This window comes from Mustela erminea, chromosome 19 (assembly GCF_009829155.1).
Source record: "Mustela erminea isolate mMusErm1 chromosome 19, mMusErm1.Pri, whole genome shotgun sequence".
NCBI classification, from domain to species: Eukaryota; Metazoa; Chordata; class Mammalia; order Carnivora; family Mustelidae; genus Mustela; species Mustela erminea.
Window position 1 is genome coordinate 10,516,081 of NC_045632.1, and position 17,633 is coordinate 10,533,713.

Here is a 17,633-nt window from a genome sequence, read left to right on the forward strand (position 1 = left end):
CGTGGCAGGGCTCTCCAGACCACGATGGCTCTCGGGTTCGGGATTTCCAGGGACAGCCTAGGTGATCTGGGGGTGACAGACGGTGGCAGCACAGTGGACAAATGCAGGGCCATGACTAAGGGCCCTGACTGCTGCTCACCACCAGATGGCTATGGGCAGTGGAAGCTCAGCCCACCCCCACTGGCGGGGGAGGGAAGGGGGTGGCAACATAAGAGGCTCCCCAGGCCCTCCTCTGAGATTCTCCTAGACCACAAGTCTCCCTGAACTCGCTGGGCTGTGGAAACAGATTACGCCCCTGCCTAGTGTGGCGTCTCCCCTCGGGAAACACTGATGGGGTGACTTCCAAGTGCCATCAGCGTAGCATACGGTGTGGGACACAAACCACGCTGCTTCCCAGAACAGAAGCAAGCCGAAGCTCAAACCCGTACACCAGGGTTTCAGGTCAGAACTTGGTAGCCCAGAGTGCCAGACGTCAGGCCCTTGCAGGACACATGCCACGGGGCAGCTGGTCTCATTCTTCCTAATTGTCTTTGTCTTGCGCACTGCAAGGAGTGCTCAACGAAGCTTTCCGTGTGGAGTAGCCTGAAGGTGGGAGGGAGAAATCGCCCGCAGGTGCCAGAGAGGGGTTCTGGGGGCCGTGTGCGGACTTTCTCCCCTGGACTGCTGCTGGCTGAGCTGTTAGACCCTGGGCTGGCCCACCGCCATTCTGGCCACAGTGATCTCACACGCTGCCCTCTAGTGACCCTGAGTCCTTGTCCACAAGCTAAAGCAGATGCGTCGGGATATTCCAAGAGCACCCTAAGATTCAGGCCACCTGACTTCCTGCCAACAGGCCTGGCACTGATCTTTAACCAGGAAGCTTTAACCAAAAAAGAACATTTTGCATGACCTGTACAAAAGGGAAACCGACTTTTATTTAAAAATCATACATATGAGGACTTCTCACTTTCAACCAAGGTGGGAGGAGCAGGGACTAGTTTTGCTCTCCTTCCTGAAACCACCTAAAGTCCAGACAAAATAGGTGAAACAATGGCACTCAAGACTCAGCATCAGGCCAGGGAGGAGAGTGAAACTTGACATTGAAGACATCGAGCTGAGCCCTGGATATGGCCACTGCCCGTGGTCCCAAGTCCGGCTGCAGGGCTGCCGAGTGGAATGGAGGCAGAACACCTCTCAAAGACCCCACCTAAAACTGCTCAAAAAATAAGACTTAAAAAAAAAAATCTCAATCCAGAAGGCAAGAAAGGGGAAAAGGGAAACCAAGATGGGACAGAGAGAAACCCAACAGCAAGACAATAGATTTACATGTGATCATACCAAAAGTCACATTAAAAGTACAGTTATAAACAGCTCTTTCAAAAGGCAGAGGCTGTTAGCTTGGATGAAAACAAAGATCCCGCTACACGCTATTACACACTACGTACCAGAAACCCACCTTAAATATAATGGTGGAAAGTAAAGATACCAAATGCAGCGGGGTCCTCTGGATTGGACTCTGGCACCGTAAAGGACACGTTAGTGGGAAAAGAAATTCAAACAAAGCTGCAGTTCAGTTATGAGTAACGTGCCAGTGTTGGTTTCTTGTTTTTACCAAATGTACCACAGGAATCTGAGATAACAGCATTAGGGAAAGCCAGCTGTAGGGTTTCTGAATTACCTCTGCAACTTGTACACCCCAAATTATCCTGCAACAGTTTTGTTTTAGGACAGAAAAAGACCAACTGTGCTAACAAAATGACACTCAGTCATCAATACGACAGTTTCTAACAGTAAAAAGAGGAAGGAAGCCGCTTCTGAAATACTGTTCTACCACCAACCATGACTACACAGAGCAGTGCCTGAGCTGGACGGGATCACGTCATTGGACAGAAGCCTGGATGCAAACACATCACAGTGCTACGGGCCAAGTCCACAGTCCCCAGCCTGGCCCCAGTAGGCTTCCAGGGGCTGCCACCTGTGCAGACCCATCTGCTCAGTCTGGGACCCCTGCCCAGACCTATCCTCTCAGCCCGGGACCTCCACCTGTACACAGCTATCCATCCACTCAGCCCAGTCCCCGCCTGCCCACCTGCACACGCCTACCTGTTCAGCCCTGGTCCCTGCCAACCTACCTGCACACACCTATCCGCTCAGCCCCCATCCCCGCCTGCACACACCTATCAGCTCAGCGCGCTCAGCCCGGGACCCCATCTGCCCACACCTATCCGCTCAGCCCCGGTCCCCGCCTGCCCACCTGCACAAACTTACCTGCTCAGCCCAGGTCCCCGCCTGCCCACCTGCACACACCTACCTGCTCAGCCTGGTCCCCGCCTGCCCACCTGCACACACCTATCTGTTCAGCCCAGGTTCCCATCTGCCCACCTGCCCACACCTATCCGCTCAGCCCCGGTCCCCGCCTGCCCACCTGCACAAACTTAACCTGCTCAGCCCAGGTCCCCGCCTGCCCACCTGCACACACCTTCCCGCTCAGCCTGGTCCCCGCCTGCCCACCTGCACACACCTATCTGCTCAGCTCCCGTCCCCGCGTGCCCGCCTGCACACACCTAATCAGCTCAGCGCACTCAGCCCCCGTCCCCGCGTGCCCTCCTGCACACACCTACCCGCTCAGCCTTGTCCCCGCACACACCTATCCGCTTAGCCCCGGACTCCGCCTCAGCCATCTGCTCCCCCCATGGCCTCCCTGTGGTCCCCAGGCTCTGCTCGCCGCCCGCTTCCGCGTGTTTGCACGCGCCGCGTCCTCGACGAGGGGCGCCTCTGCAATTTTATGTAGCCGGCTGAGGGCTGTTCTCAACCCCTTTGTCCGACTTCCCCATTCTCCGCCCTGGGCTTCCACATCGCTGCGCGGAGGCAATCTTAGAACCCACCTCACGCTAGCTTGTATTTGGGAACAACAATGGCTACCGCTCACGGAGCCAAACTAGGAATGCTTGCGCGGGCACAGTGCCGGCCGACTAGGCCGCCGCGCATGTCCCCTCGGGGCAACCGTCCCCACCCCTGGCTTCCGGCTAGCCTTCAACGCCCACGCGCCCTTGCGTAAGCGGAGGGCGGGCTCAAGTGAAGCCCGCGGCGCCCATTGGTGGCTCAGGGCCGAGGGGGGTGGGGCGAGGCCTCCGCGTGACGTCAGGACGCCGCGGTCAGAACGTCGAAGCCCAAGGAAGACAAGAACCAGCCGGGTCTCGAGCAGTTCCGTGACCGTGTCGCTGTCGCCTTGGGCTGCCGGTGACGAGTCTAGGGGGCGAACGGCTAAGGTGGGTGGGGGGAGCGGCCGGCGGGCGGGCGGGCGAGCGGGCGGGCACGGCGTCTCCTTCCGGCCCGACGCCCAGCGGGTCCCGAGGCCTGGCGGGCCGTCGCACCAACGGACGCCGCGCGCGAGCGACGACAGGGTGTGGCGGGCGCGGGCGGCCACTGCGCCTGCGCGCCCTCGCGCTTGCGCCATCGGCCAGGCTCCCCGCCCCCCGCCCTCGGAATTCCTGGGCCGCGAGCGCCCCTTCTCTCAACCCCCATTGACCCGGCGGTTCCAGGGGGAGGATGGCGTTGCCCCGGCGACGCGCGGGCCCGGCGCGGCGTCCCCCCTGCTCTCCCGCCCCCGTCCCGTCCAGCGCCGCTGGAGCCGTGGTGCGCACGCGCGGCGCGGCCGGGCGGTGACTCTGGAGCGGGTGGCCGGCATCTGGACGGGCTCTGCCTCCACCTGGCGCCTTTGGCCTGTCGGGGCCCTCGGGACGGCCAGGTGCCCCTCGCGTCCGGTGCTCGTGAGACCCGCCCGCCCGCTCGCTCACCCTACGCGCTGTCCCCACTAGTCCCCTCCCGCCCCTTCCAGAGCTTGCTCGTCCGGGGCGTCTTCCAGGCTCCGTTCCCGCACTTGCTGTAGGGCCGTCAGGGTCTCCGGCCTCGCAGCCCACCCATGCCTCTCGGCCTCCCAGGTGTAGGCCCCTAAGGCACCCCTCGCTTTCTCGCAGCCCTCTCTGCCCCGCTCTGAGTTTCTGGAGGGCGGTTGGGCGTCTCGGGACCCCCAGCCCGTGGGGGAGGTTTCTGGTAGCAGTCTCCCTAGAGCTTTCCGGGAGCGCGTTTCTCCCCCGCAGGGCTTCCCGTGGCACCTCTGCTTCTCCTTGCTTCCCGGAGTAACTTCGCCCCCCTTCCTCTCGGATTTGTTTTCCTCTGGATCTCTCTCCGGATTCCTTCGTCACAGACTTTGCTACTCAGCCCACTCTTCTGCTCTCTCTTAGGAGCTGTCTCCCCTACCCCCCCCCCCCAAGGCTTTTTAGCCCTGCCCTGAGGTTCCCCCACCCCATCCCTCCCTCTGCACCTTTCCTCTGTGGCAGGGTTTCCCTGGGGCCTTCCCTTTGCTCTTAAGGGTTTCAGGTCCTTCGCTTTCCCTTTGGGAAATGCTTTCAGCCTTCCCTGTTTTCAAATCCTTCCTGTTCCACTCAGAGCACTGCAGGGAGGGGAAGGTCTTTCCCTCACGCAGAGTCCTCTTCAGCGAGTCCTATTTCACAGGCTCCGTGTCTGCCTGGCTTCTCGTGAGCCTGTCTCCAGCTCTCCCCACTTCATGACTTTTATTTTTTCTTTAAGATTTTATTTATTTATTTGACAGAGAGAGATCACAAGTAAGCAGAGAGGCGGGGTGAGGGGGTGGGAAGCAGGCTCCCCGCTGAACAGAGAACCCGATGCGGGACTCAATCCCAGGACCCCGAGATTACGACTTGAGCTGAAGGCAGAGGACTTGAGCTGAAGGCAGAGGCTCAATGCACTGAGCCACCCAGGCACCCCCCACTTCGTGACTTTTTCTTGCTCCTCCTTGAGTCTACCTAACTCCTTCTTTTTCTTATAGACATTGAGAAAGCAGTCTGGCTCCTGAGGCCCGTCCCTTATGCCCCAAGGTCCAGATGGCGGCCAACGTGGGTGATCAACGTAGCACAGATTGGTTAGTGTGGCTAGAGGGACAGAGACCGAGGGGAGGGCAAGAGGAAGCCAGACCCAGTGTTGTCCTCTGGGATGGGAGTCCCATGGCGTGGGGGCTGGAGCAGTCCTTGTGGGCACAGTGCGGATGAGCTCCTCCTCTGGCCACCAGGGTAAAGGGAAGCGTTTGGTTGTAGTGTGGACAGTCAGGTCTCCATCTCTCTGAGCATCGTGTTTTCACAGTTCAGTGCTGAGTTCTCAAAATTGGGATGATTCATTCCATGAGCTGTGATGAAGGTGCAGCCTCCAACACTTAATACTCTGCTTGCTCTGTTTGTTAATACCTTATTTTCCCCAAAATAGCGTGATGATAGCTTGCTGGCTGGGGAGGTGTCAGAATTGACTCATAAACCATTTAGACCTAGGAGGCACCAGGTGCTACATTAATTTCTTTGGATGCTGGTGATCATTTCATTTGGTACTTAGCCACTGCTCTGTACCAGGCACCTGGGAAAGTGCCTTAGGTCTCTCTCTCTTGGATTTTTCCCTCACAGGAAGGCGTGAGACAGAAGGTGGTCGTCAGCATTTTAACAGATTCATACATTCTAGATTTAAAAATTCAGCCTCCAGTAGGTAGTGTGAGGGAGTTTACATTTCAAGCCCTGGTGTGTGCCTGTCTGCGTTTTGCCCACTGTGTGTACAGGGAGAGAGAGGACTGACATGATGTCCCTTCTTTTCAGGTCTTCTCAGTACAGCATGGTGGCCGGGGCAGGCAGAGAGAACGGCATGGAGGCCCCCATGCATGAGAACCCAGAGTGGGAGAAGGCCCGCCAGGCTCTGGCCAGCATCAGCAAAGCAGGAGCCGCTGGCAGTTCCTCCAAGGCCAGCAGCAATGGGCCTGTGGCCAGTGCACAAGTGAGAAGGGTTGCTGGGGAGGGAAACGCTTGGTCTTCTCTGGGATCACAAGATCAGGGTGCCCCGAAGACATTTGCAGAGCCTCAGGTGGGAGAGCAAGGGCTGTTTCCTCAAAGAGCCCAGGGCACCATGTGGGAATCCAGCCTGAGGAGGGAGACGTGCCCTGGGTCCCCAAGGTGCCCCGAGTTCATGGGTAGAGGCTGTGGCTCTTTGGAGAGAGGCAGACCCAGTTGTGTCCTCAGGAATTAACCACATTGGGGGCTGTAGGGGGGCAGTGTAGGCTCCTGTCACCAGTGCTGATGGTGCGCACTCTGTCCACAGTATGTGTCGCAGGCGGAGGCCTCGGCCCTGCAGCAGCAGCAGTACTATCAGTGGTACCAGCAATACAACTACGCCTACCCGTACAGCTACTACTACCCCATGGTGAGTGCCGGGCCCCGGGGGGGGGGGTGCGGCGCGGTGGTGGACAGGGGACAGGGGGGCCTACCGGTACAGCTACTGCTACCTCATGGTGAGTCCCGGGCTCGAGGGGTGGTGGTGGATGGGGGACAGAGGGGCCTACCCGTACAGCTACTACTACCCCCATGGTGAGTGCTGGGGTGGGGGTGGGGGGTATCTGTACAGTTACTAGTACTTCCCCATGGTGAGTGCCCTGCCCAGCAGGGACAGATGGGGGCCGGGAGGGCTGGAGGCACTAGGTTCTAGGAGCCAGGGGAGGGCTTGCAGATAGCAGTGACAGCTTCTGAAACACTGTCCACTCACACGTTGCCCTCACTATCAAGCCAAGAGCCTTTCCCAGGTCCAAGTCCTATGTTCCCCACTTCCGGCCACCACTCTGCCTATGCTCAGTATGTCACCTGCGATGTCCACCTGTGTTCTGTTCTAGCTCTCGTCCCGTAGTCCCCTGTCCTTCTGTGTCCTCACTTTGCAGAGGGCTTCCCAGCTCTTTCCTCAGGGAGCCCTTTCTCTTACTGGCTTGACTGGTTAAGGCTGTGTCCCACAGCCCCCTGCCACACCCCAGTTTGCTTTCACGGGGCTGACTGCTGGATACGCCGTGCATCTGTCTCAGCTGTGCACGTGTCTTGAGTAGACTTCGTTGGAGCGTGGATTTTCATATTTTATTTTTGGTTGTGTTCTGGTGTTTGGTGAATGTTTATAAAGTAGAGGATGAATCGATAGGCAGGAGAAGGGGTGGGAATTGGGCTTCTGCTGACCCTGGTTTCTGTGTCCTTGGCAGAGTATGTACCAGAGCTACGGTTCTCCCTCCCAGTATGGCATGGCCAGCTCGTATGGCTCCGCCACGCCCCAGCAGCCATCGGCACCCCAGCACCAGGGGGCTCTGAACCAGGTAACGCCCCGCCTAGCTTTGTGCCATGTTCAAGAATGGGAATGTTGTTTCTGTGAGGGGGTATGCTCGGGGATGCTGGCATTTTTTAAGCTGCCCGCACCCTGCCTTCTCTCCTGCCAAGCACCTCCTGATCTGATCACGAGGAGGGCAAAGCACAGTGTTTGAAACCAGGATGGGTTTAGGACTTGGGCGAAGCCAGGGACTCGGTGTTGGGGTGACAGTGGGAGTGGTCTGCAGCATGGCGGCCTGTTTTCTGAGTTTCCCTCCAGCGTGTGCATATACACGTGCACAATCACACACACAGTCTGGCCTCGTACTTAGTGTGCAGTGCGGAGGAGTGTGGAGCTGGTGCAGGGGAGCTGGTAGACCTGGGCTGGGGTCCCAGCTCCCCTGTGGCACTGTCGTTAGAGTCCTGTGATCTCCGCTTATCTCAGCCAGTCCTGTCAGGTGGGAAGGAGAGTCACTTCACAAGGCCCCTGAGAATGTGTGTGGATCATGTGTGGGTTTGAATGGCACATGCGATGTGCTCAGTCTTCCTGGGGGGACGTAGTGTCAGGGCGGCGTTCACCAGGAGGTAGATGGCAGGGTTTAAATGCCCGCTGCCACCCCTCACAGCTGGGGGCCGGAGGAGAGCAGCTCGGAGTCTGAGCTGTGAGGAGTGGGCACTGATGCTCTGTTCCTCAGGAAGTCGCTCTGAGTGCCCAGGGCAGTTTGATGTGGGAGGGTCATGGCACAGGCTTGGGAGCTAAGTGATACTGTGACGATGGGGACAGTGTAAGAGCCAGCACGGGGAGCTCTTCTTCTGCCCTCAGCACCCACTTCTTCCACCAGCCCCCAGTCCCTGGCATGGAAGAAAGCATGTCCTACCAGGCCCCCCCTCAGCAGCTGCCGGCAGCCCAGCCCCCTCAACCCTCCAACCCCCAGCATGGGGCTCATACTCTGAACAGCGGCCCCCAGCCTGGAACAGCCCCAGCCACACAGCACAGCCAGGCAGGGCCTGCCTCGGGCCAAGCCTACGGGCCACACGCCTACTCCGAGCCTGCCAAGCCCAAGAAGGGCCAACAGCTGTGGAACCGGATGAAGCGTAAGTTGGTGGAAGGAGAGAGGGCATGGGGGTTGGGCCTTGGGCAGAGCATGGGGCACTTCTGGGTGTTGTGGTTTCCCCAGGCTTCGGGAACCTGCGCTGGAGCTCTTCTCTGGAGCTTGGTGTCTCCTGTTTCTGGGGGTGGGGCAGCCTGAGATAGGACATGGGAAGGTCTAACCCCAGCTCTTGGCTCTCACAGCAGCCCCTGGGACTGGTGGTCTCAAGTTCAACATTCAGAAGCGGCCCTTTGCTGTCACCAGCCAGAGCTTCGGTTCCACCTCGGAGGGCCAGCACAGCAGCTTCGGCCCCCAACCCAACCCTGAGAAAGCCCAGAACCACAGGTGACAGCCCCCCTCTTGCCCTTGTCCCAGCTCCCTCACCTCTGAGGTCAGTCTGCGCCCCGAACCTCAGGCTGCTACTCCAGAATGGGGAGGGGTCCCTCCCCCAGGTTTGCTGTGAGCCCAAAATGAGGGGAAGTAGAAAACGCTTCAGTTATGTCTGGTGTGTGTCTGCTATGTGGGCGGTAGCAATGACTGTCTTTGCTGCCCTCCTTAGGGGGAGCCTGTCTGGGAAGCCGGACGATTGGCCGCAGGACATGAAGGAGTACGTGGAGCGTTGCTTCACAGCCTGCGAGTCGGAGGAGGACAAGGACCGGACTGAGAAGCTGCTCAAGGAGCTGCTGCAGGCCCGGCTACAGGACGGTTCGGCCTACACCATTGACTGGAGCCGGGAGCCCCTGCCAGGGTTAGTCCAGGCTGGGGATGGGGAGGAGAGCGATTCTGGGTGCTGAAGCAGAGACCTGCAGACTTAGGTACCTCTGGCCCCAAGAATGAGCGAGAAAGTTGGATCCCGGAGGTGGAAAGCCAGGCGGGTAGAGCAGGGATGCAGGTGCTGCCTGAGGGTGCTGTCTTGGGGCGGGGTGAGGGCCCAGAAGGCTGGCGAGTGCGCAGCGCTCAGCTGCGGAGAGCACTCTCTAGACAGGAAATGTTGGGGTCGCCCCTCATGTTTGCAATGTGTTAGCTGAGTCTCCCGGGGAAGCCCCTCTCCTGCCTGAGGTGGTGTGCTCCGGGGGATCGGCTGGCAAGTATTGGGGTGCGGGGGGCGCTGGGTTGGTGATGCCCTGCCCTGCTTATCCTCAGGCTGACTCGGGAGCCTGGGGCTGAGAGCCCCAAGAAGAAGCGGTGGGAGGCCCCTAGCAGCCTTCATCCTCCCAGGGGGGCAGGCTCAGCGACCAGGGGCGGGGGTGCCCAGTCCCAGCGAGGGACACCAGGGGCTGGGGGTGCTGGCCGAGCCCGGGGCAGCAGCTTCGCCAAGTTTGGCAACCGCAATGTCTTCATGAAGGACAACAGCTCTTCCTCCAGCACGGACTCCCGCTCCCGTTCCTCCTCCCGGTCCCCTACCCGCCACTTCCGCCGCAGGTGCGAGGGCTGGAGGTGTGGGGGTGGGGCGTGGAGGGTGGGCATCGGTGGAGGAGCCACTTCAGTCCTTACCTCCCTGCTTCTTCTGTGCAGTGACTCCCACTCGGATTCTGACAGTTCTTACTCAGGGAATGAATGTCACCCTGTGGGTCGCAGGAACCCACCCCCTAAGGGCCGAGGAGGTCGGGGGGCCCACATGGATCGGGGCCGAGGCAGGGCACAGCGTGGGAAGAGGTGAGACCCTGGGTAGGGGGTTAGGGCTAAGACTGGGATTCTTGGGTTATAGTAGGAGGGGCAGGCTATGACATCTGCCTTGTTCACTCCTGACCTCCCTTTCTAGGCATGATCTTGCTCCCACCAAGCGCAGCCGCAAAAAGATGGCCGCGCTAGAGTGCGAGGACCCTGAGCGTGAGCTGAAGAAGCAGAAGCGGGCGGCCCGCTTCCAGCACGGACATTCGCGCCGCCTGCGCCTCGAGCCCCTGGTGCTGCAGATGGGCAGCCTGGAGAGCAGTGGTGCTGACCCGGACTGGCAGGAGCTTCAGATCGTGGGCACCTGCCCTGACATCACCAAGCACTACCTGCGTCTCACCTGCGCCCCCGACCCGTCCACTGTGCGCCCTGTGGCAGTAAGCGCCTGGGACGGGCAGGGCCTCCCTGCAGGGTGCCAGGCCAGGGCGCCCACACCGAGGCTGTGGGTGGTGGCAGGGGCCTGCAGCTGGGCGGGGACGTTGGGGCCTGGGAGCTCTCCGAGAGGGGACTTAAAGACTGAACTTGTGTTTCGGAGACTAAGAAGTCTGGGTCCTGTGGCCTCATCGGGAGACTTGCTGGGCTTTGAGCCTCTGTCTCCTAAGAAAGCGACTTTCCCAGGCCAGCGTTCCTGAGGTGGGGGTGATCAGGCTCCTGAGTCCTGCTGAAGCTGCAGTAGTGGCATGGTTCGCGTTCCATGCCAGGGGACGCACTGAGGCAGCTGGGGTCGGGAGTAGTTACCCTTGCCAAAACGTGTTGGGTTCTTTTTAAAGTTGCTAGTGAGTTATTACACGGGTGTGAGGTCACAACCGCCATTTCAGAACACCGCGTGGGTGGAAGCGTACCGGGTGTTAGTGACGGCTTTGCTCACCTGGCTGGAATCTTACTCAGCCGTAATGTGTTCCCTTCCCAGGTTTTGAAAAAGTCTCTGTGCATGGTCAAATCTCACTGGAAAGAGAAGCAAGACTACGCCTTTGCCTGCGAGCAGATGAAGTCTATTCGGCAGGACCTGACGGTGAGGGGAGCGCCGGGGGAACCTGTGGTGGGAGAGTCCCGCCCGCGGTGGCCTTCACTGCTCTCCTGCCGTTTCAGGTGCAAGGGGTGCGGACAGAGTTCACGGTGGAGGTGTACGAGACGCATGCCCGCATCGCCTTGGAGAAGGTGGGTGGAGTGCTGATGCCCTCTGGGTTCTTCCCAGGCTCCCCGTCCTGGCCTCATGGTCTTTCTCTCCCTCTGGGCCCTGGGCTCTAGGGCGACCATGAGGAGTTCAACCAGTGCCAGACGCAGCTCAAGTCGCTGTATGCAGAGAACCTGCCAGGCAACGTGGGCGAGTTCACTGCCTACCGCATCCTCTACTACATCTTCACCAAGAATTCAGGAGGTGAGAGGCGCTGCCTGTAGGATGGGGTGGCCCCAAGCCCCCGGGGTTTGGTGATGCTGATCCTCATTTGTCTTGGGCCGCAGACATCACCACGGAGCTGGCGTACCTGACTCGGGAACTGAAGGCAGACCCTTGTGTGGCTCATGCCTTGGCACTGAGGGCGGCCTGGGCTCTGGGCAACTACCACCGCTTCTTCCGGCTCTACTGTCACGCGCCCTGCATGTCTGGGTACCTGGTGGACAAGTTTGCAGACCGGGAGCGCAAAGCTGCCCTCAAGGCGATGATCAAAACGTATGTGAAGCTGGGTTCTCCCCTGCCCCCTCTGCTCTGCCAGCCCTGCCGCCGCCTTCTTCCTCCCCCTCTAGTTTTGCACACTTCTGGGCTGTCAGGCCTCCAGCTCCTGTGCCCTGGACACTGGTCCCTTCTCTCTGTCTCTTCTTTCTACGCGTACCCTGCTCCCCAGCTCCTCCTGCTTCTCTTCCCACAGTTGGCTCTCTGTCTCCTGGGCCCGCCTCTGCATCTTCTTTTTTCCCCATTCTGTCTCGTGGCTCCAGGGTTCCCTCTCCACCTGAGTCTGTCTCTCTCCTGCTCACATCACCCTGGACCTTGGTTTCTTTTCTTGCTCTGGGCTCTTGGGTTTCCTCGCTCTGAGGTCTTTGTTCACTTTTCAAGGCTTTTGCTGATGCTGAGCTCCCACTCGGTAGAGACAAACTAGAGAAGATGGCTGTTCTCTTGGTAGCTTCTAATCTAATGGGACCCCAACACCCCATTCAGACTTGAGCTCCTTCAAGGGTGCAGAAAACGTGTAGGGAGACGGGTGATGCGGGGGCATGTCAGATCATGGACTGTGTGTAGGTCAGAAGAGCAAGTTCTCGGTACGTTAGGTGTCCTGTATCAAGCGCGTGCTTGTGTGTGTGTGCGCGCATGGTGGGGATCCTGTGGTTCTCAGGGCAGTGAGATTCGCTCAGGTGACACAGCTAGGCGTTGCTACTGGTGCCTAGTGGGTGGAGGCCAGGGACGCTGCTTAGCCTCCCATAGGGCCCAGGACACCCCACAACAGAGAACCACCTGGTCCTACTCTCCACCTCACCAAGGGTCTTGCTGAGGTACAAGGGGCCACATCAGTTAGCTCAGGAGCCACAGGAATGGTGTGGAATTGGAGAGGGACAGTACCCTGAAGTTAGGAGATGCACACACTCCAGGGTCTGGTTTTGGTCTGAAGATTTAAGGCAGAGCCTCAGCTAGGGCAGGGGCCGTAGAAGTAGACAAGGACGTGAGACAGAAACATGAAGACAGCAGCATACACAGGACCTGGTTACCTACCCAGGAATGACAGGGAGGTGGTGTGTCTCAAGGCCCTGTGGTTCTGCCTTCTGCGGTGGAACAGCAGCTGCCAGGGGTGTTGTGTGGGCGGGTCACTGTTTTGGCTCGTTTACGTGTGCTGCATCTTGGTTGGGACCATAGCCGTGAAGGTTCCTTATAGGAGGGGCCTTAGCTTAGACTGGCCACCTGCTCTCATCCCCTTTCTCCCAGAGGCCCCAGACCAGGTCCCTGCAGTGTGGCAAGAATGCCAGCTCAGTTGTGGGGAGAAGTAGGCTCTCTTGTGTGTGTCCCCCTCTCCCCTCCCCCCGTAAATCCCAGAGCCATGATGTGGCACGGACTTGAGGCAGGACTGGCTCAGGTCTTTTTTACTGTGTCTTTCCTGTGTGATGCTGGCAGGGTGGCTCTGCCTTTGGAGCTACATACAGTTCGCTCAGCGCTTGTTTCTAAAGGGTAGGGTGATACGGTTTTGGGGAGAGAATTCAGCAAGTTCACAGCTATTTTCTGGTATGCGCCATCTTGTTGGCACCTGCACGTGACGTCACCAGCCAATTACATACGTGTTGGCTGACCCTGTGCCTGGCATTCCCAAGGCACTGTGACCCAGGCAGGGCAGATAGCCAGGGCGGATACCCCAGAGTAGCTAGCTATCAGACCTGCCAACCCATGCCCATCCCCTCGGGTCACCCCCTTTTCCTGCCCCCCTGCCCTTGGGCCACGGTGGGCCCTCTTCTGAGGGACTGCTCAGGCCCTTGAGCAGTGGAGGAGCCAGCTGGGCCCTTCCCTCCCATCCCCTCTCCTTGGTCCCCATGTACAGGTAAGTGAGGGTGAAGGGGGGCACAGCCGGGGCTGGGGCCACCAGCCCCACCCCGGGCCCCCCCAAGCCCCTGGAGGTGGGGAGGTTGGGTGGGGAGGGGTGAGAGGTCAGCAGGTAATGTGCTGAGGAAACCCTTTGGGTGCCTGAAGGGGGGGCGCCCACTCCCTGCTTGTGGGGCCCTCCCCTGCCCACCGCCCGCCTCATCACATTCTCCTCTTGTCTCCGTAGCTTCCGCCCTGCGCTGCCAGTCTCCTACCTGCAGGCCGAGCTGGCCTTCGAGGGCGAGGCCGCCTGCCGGGCCTTCCTAGAGCCTCTGGGCCTGGCATACACGGGCCCGGACAACGCCAGCATCGACTGCCGCCTCAGCCTGGCGCAGCTGTCAGCCTTCTGAGCACCAGCGCGGATGGGGGCGGGGCGGGGGCAGGGCTGTGGCCCCCCAGCGCCGCCTTTGCCGATTTTGTTTTTGAGCCATGGACTTGGGTTGTAAATTAATTCGTGGGGAGTGGGCTCCAGGAAGAGCCACCATCCCGTCCCCGTTTGCCCACCGGGGAGTCTGTACAGAGATTTTTTCTACATTTTTATTTTTTGCCTCCGAGGGAGGGGGTTGGGGGAGGAAGGGGTGGGACAGCGGAGGGTTGGGGGCATGGTCTGTAGGCTGCTCGGTCCGCCCGGCACCCCCACTAATGCTGTCTCAGTGTTTTCTCTCTCTCTCTCTCGAGCTTGTACTCCGGTACCGACCTGGCAGCCCGGCCCATCCCATGCCGGGGGGGCCGGAAGAAGACTGGCCACGCCGCCTGTGCCCGCCCGCGGCGGGGGCACCAGCACCTCAGCCCGCCGCCCGCCGCCTGCCCACCTCACCACAGACTCTTGTTGCACAGCCCTCCGGGGCCTCAGTGTCCGGGGCTCGGGGAGCCGTGTAGAGACTGTGCCTCGCCCTCAGCCCCCCATGCCAGCAATGCTGTTGCCAGGCCACCACCGCAGCCACGCCGACACTGCGCGCTGAGGACCCCGGAGGCCGCCGCGGGACCCCGGCTGGGCCGCCTTGGCTGCACTTGTGTCGTCTCCGTGGCCCCCTCCTCCCTCCACCCCAGTGTTTCTTCTGGTTTGTTTTCCTTCCCTCCCTCCTCCTCCTGCCCCCCACCCTTCTTTGGTTCAGCACAGGTAAAGCGGTTACCCTCCCTCCCTCCCTGCCTCCATGGATCACCAGCTCACGTCATGTTTCCTTCTCTTTTCTTTTTGTGTGTGTTTATTTAAGTTATTTTTCTTCCTCCCCTTTTTCTTTTTGGTCCTCCCCCCTCTTCTGCCATGTAACTGGAGGATGTGCGATGAGTTTGCAAACAGCTGGACTGTCAGGCTGCTTTTTTTCCAGATGTTCCTCCTCTGCCTCCCCTCCCTTCCCTCTCCCCTCCCTTCTCCTTCCTTCATTCTTTCCTTGGATCACTGAGCACCATTTGGAAGCTTGAGAGAAACCAAAATTAAAGAGAGAGAGAGAGAGAGCACTTTGTCCTTTCCTGCTTGGACGGGATCTTTCCAGGTTCTCTTGGTTGAGAGTGGTCTCCTGGAGACGTCTAAGGGGACCATCACCCCAGCGGCAGCTCAGCCAGGGGCTGGTAGGTGTCCCCTGCCCTGCCTATGCGGCACAGCCAGAGATTCCCTAGGGCCTGGCTTCCCAGCTCCTGCATTGGGCTGAACCCAGTCTCGGGAAGGCCGACTTGAGAACCGTGGGGCACCTTGGCTAGTGTGAGGTGGGGGTGCAGCCCCCCTTGGGGCACTACTACTCTGAGCCCTTCAGCTTCCAGCCTCTGACTCAGCACTTGGGCCATAGCTTGCAGGGAGGGGGAAGGTGGGGCACAGAGCACATGCTGCCCCAGGAGAAGCAGGCTCCTGAAAGTCAGCTGCGGGGGTGCCTGCAGTCCTGGGGCCGAGAGCGCACGTCTGAGTGCGCCCACTGCGGCGGCTACCTCCCCAGGGCCTGTGAGCCTCAGGAGGGCCAGTGTCAGGTGGAGGGCCCCCGCGGGCACCAGGAACGCAGTGCATGAGGGTGCAACTCGAACCAGCTCTTCCTGGGCTTTGGCCACCCAAGCCTGCAGCCCAGGATCAGTTACCATGAGAGCCACAAAATGCGTGGGGCGGGGCTGGCGATGCTCCGTGGCCCGGGCTCCGGCGGCCTCTCCACCTTCCGAGGGCCAAGCGCCAGGATCCCACTCGGCTTCCGTCTCAGGAAAACCTGCAGGGAACCGTCCTGAAGCTGTCTGTGCTTCTGCACCCCGCGGCTCCGCGGTGGCCGGCTTCAGCGCCCTTTCCAGCTCTGTCCGCAGGGCAGCCTGGCCTTTGGCCCTGCGCTGCTCCCTGGCCTCCAGCCCAGCGCAGTCGGGTGCTTGGCGTTCAGTTCTGGTGTCAGCGGGAGTGGCAGCTGCCCCTTCGTGCGCGCTCCCGCCGTCCTGGGCGTCCTCAGTGCCGCCGTGCGCGTCCTCGCTGCCTTCGCGGGCATCCTCACGGCCGTCGTGCACGCACCCGCAACGCGCGTCCTCGGCGCCGTCATGCGCGTCCTCGGCGCCGAGCGCGTCCAGGATGGTGGGACCGCGGCCCGCCGCCGAGCCCGAGCCGAAGACGAGGTCGGTGCGCGACGCGCGGTCCCACACAACGCGGCCGCGGAAGCGGAAGTAGCGCACCCGGTGCTCCGGCACGGCCAGGACGCCGGGCCCCAGCGCCGCCAGCGGCTCGTCCCAGCAGAAGGCGGCGAAGGGCTCCTCGCGCACGCCCAGGAAGCGGTCGGCGTAGCCCACCGCGAAGTCGGCCGGGTCGAGGCGCGGGTCCCAGCGGATGCGCTGGATGACGGCCCCGGCCGTGCGCAGCGGCGGCTTCTTGGGCCCGGCCTCGTTCCCGGCCTCGCTACCCGCTCCGCGGCTAGGCGGCGCGGGCGCCCCTGGGTGGGGCTGGCGGCAGCGGGCGCCGAAGCGGCAGCGGCCCTCCAGGAAGAAGCGGCAGGCCGGCGGCGGTGCGGGCTCGGCGGCGGGGACTGCCGCCATGGGAGTGGGGTGCAGGGGGAGTCCCGCCGGGAGGTCAACGGCCGTGCCCCTTCCCTGCTGCCCTGGGAACCGCGCACGCGCTCTCGCGGGGCCTCGGATCCCGGGCCTGGCGGACGGCCCTGCGCGGGCGGTGTCCTCGGGGAGCCTGGCCGCTGCCTGCGCGGCCCCACGATGCTCGCGTGTGGTCCTCCCCGCGTCCAAAGGATTTCCAGGCTGGGCACGGTCCGCACAGTGACCTCCTCCCCAAGTGCCTTCGAGGAGGCGGACCTGCCTCCCTCCGCGGCCTCAGTCCCCTAAGTTTACAGTGCGACCACGCCCTCTCAGCCCGCCCTCGGCGACGCTCTGCGGGTACGGTCCCGCCTCCTCCAGGTTCTTCACCAGGCTGGCTCCGCCCTCGCCTAGGGCTGTGAATGGGAGCCCCCCCCACCCCCTCGGGGGCCCTCTGGGGCCTGGATTCCTCCCCTCGCCTAAAGATTTGCCCGTGCTGCCCCGCCTTCCACCCCTTGTGGGTCATTCCCTTTACGGGACAACTGTACCCAGCAGACTCAAACTAGGTAGCCCAGACTTGGGACACCAATGTACCCCTCGGGCCGACGCATCTTTCCGAAGGGGTAGGTCTCTGCTCCACCGGAACCCTGACTCTTCCAGCCACTTTACTCAGCTGCCACTCACGGGATAAAGGGCGGGTCTCCTGAACCTGAGGGGTTCACTGGAGAGGCGGGCCCGGCATCAAGCTCACGGAGCCACTGCACTCGGCCCCCGGGAGCAAGTCAGGCCGGGCCCCCCCCGGCAGCGAGTCAGACCGGCCACCGGGAGCGAGTCAGGCCTGGTCCCCTGGAGCAAGTTAGGTGGCCCCTGGGGGATGAGACAGAGGGACCCCTGGAGCGAGTCAGGCTGCGCCTTGAGCTGGTCTGGCAGGCCAGGCCCCGTCAAGGTTGATGAATGAATGCGGCTGTCAGAGCGGCCACGTTGGGACACCGCCCCCGAAAGGGGCACCGTGTACTCACGCTCCCCTGAGTTAAAGGGGCCACATCCCACCACTCCAGGCCAGACATCCGATCTTGACCTGGGTTAAGTCTCTGTGGGGAACAGAGCCACAGGTGATACACCTGGCCTTTAAAGGGGCCGGGACCCATCACCGACCCCCCCTTGCCCCCCCGCCTCCGGCCTTCCCCTCCC

At 61.1% G+C, this 17,633-nt stretch overlaps 3 protein-coding genes across 16 annotated transcripts in view; 2 read left to right on the forward strand and 1 right to left on the reverse strand.

The window, feature by feature from the left end:
* Positions 1 to 17,633, forward strand: part of LOC116579282 (leukocyte immunoglobulin-like receptor subfamily A member 6) — a 355,647-nt gene that overhangs the window by 180,814 nt on the left and 157,200 nt on the right. The window lies entirely within an intron of this gene.
* On the forward strand, positions 3,120 to 14,921 carry LENG8 (leukocyte receptor cluster member 8). Of its 3 annotated transcripts, XM_032324429.1 has the most exons (16): positions 3,120 to 3,248; positions 4,829 to 4,921; positions 5,637 to 5,811; positions 6,133 to 6,234; positions 7,049 to 7,159; positions 7,991 to 8,243; positions 8,443 to 8,584; positions 8,799 to 8,987; positions 9,383 to 9,661; positions 9,755 to 9,895; positions 10,002 to 10,287; positions 10,821 to 10,922; positions 11,000 to 11,068; positions 11,159 to 11,288; positions 11,372 to 11,579; positions 13,654 to 14,921. In XM_032324429.1, the coding sequence occupies exons 2-16, from the start codon at positions 4,884 to 4,886 to the stop codon at positions 13,814 to 13,816; spliced, it is 2,388 nt and encodes a 795-aa protein (XP_032180320.1). In that variant the 5' UTR covers positions 3,120 to 3,248; positions 4,829 to 4,883; the 3' UTR covers positions 13,817 to 14,921. The 3 variants fall into 3 exon arrangements, with proteins under 3 accessions (XP_032180320.1, XP_032180318.1, XP_032180319.1); XM_032324427.1 differs by lacking the exon at positions 13,654 to 14,921 and having other exon boundaries at positions 3,121 to 3,248; positions 11,372 to 13,245; XM_032324428.1 differs by lacking the exons at positions 3,120 to 3,248; positions 13,654 to 14,921 and adding an exon at positions 3,498 to 3,727 and having other exon boundaries at positions 11,372 to 13,245.
* Positions 14,684 to 17,050, reverse strand: LENG9 (leukocyte receptor cluster member 9). The gene has a single exon (XM_032324463.1). The coding sequence runs from the start codon at positions 16,452 to 16,454 to the stop codon at positions 15,006 to 15,008; it is 1,449 nt and encodes a 482-aa protein (XP_032180354.1). The 5' UTR covers positions 16,455 to 17,050; the 3' UTR covers positions 14,684 to 15,005.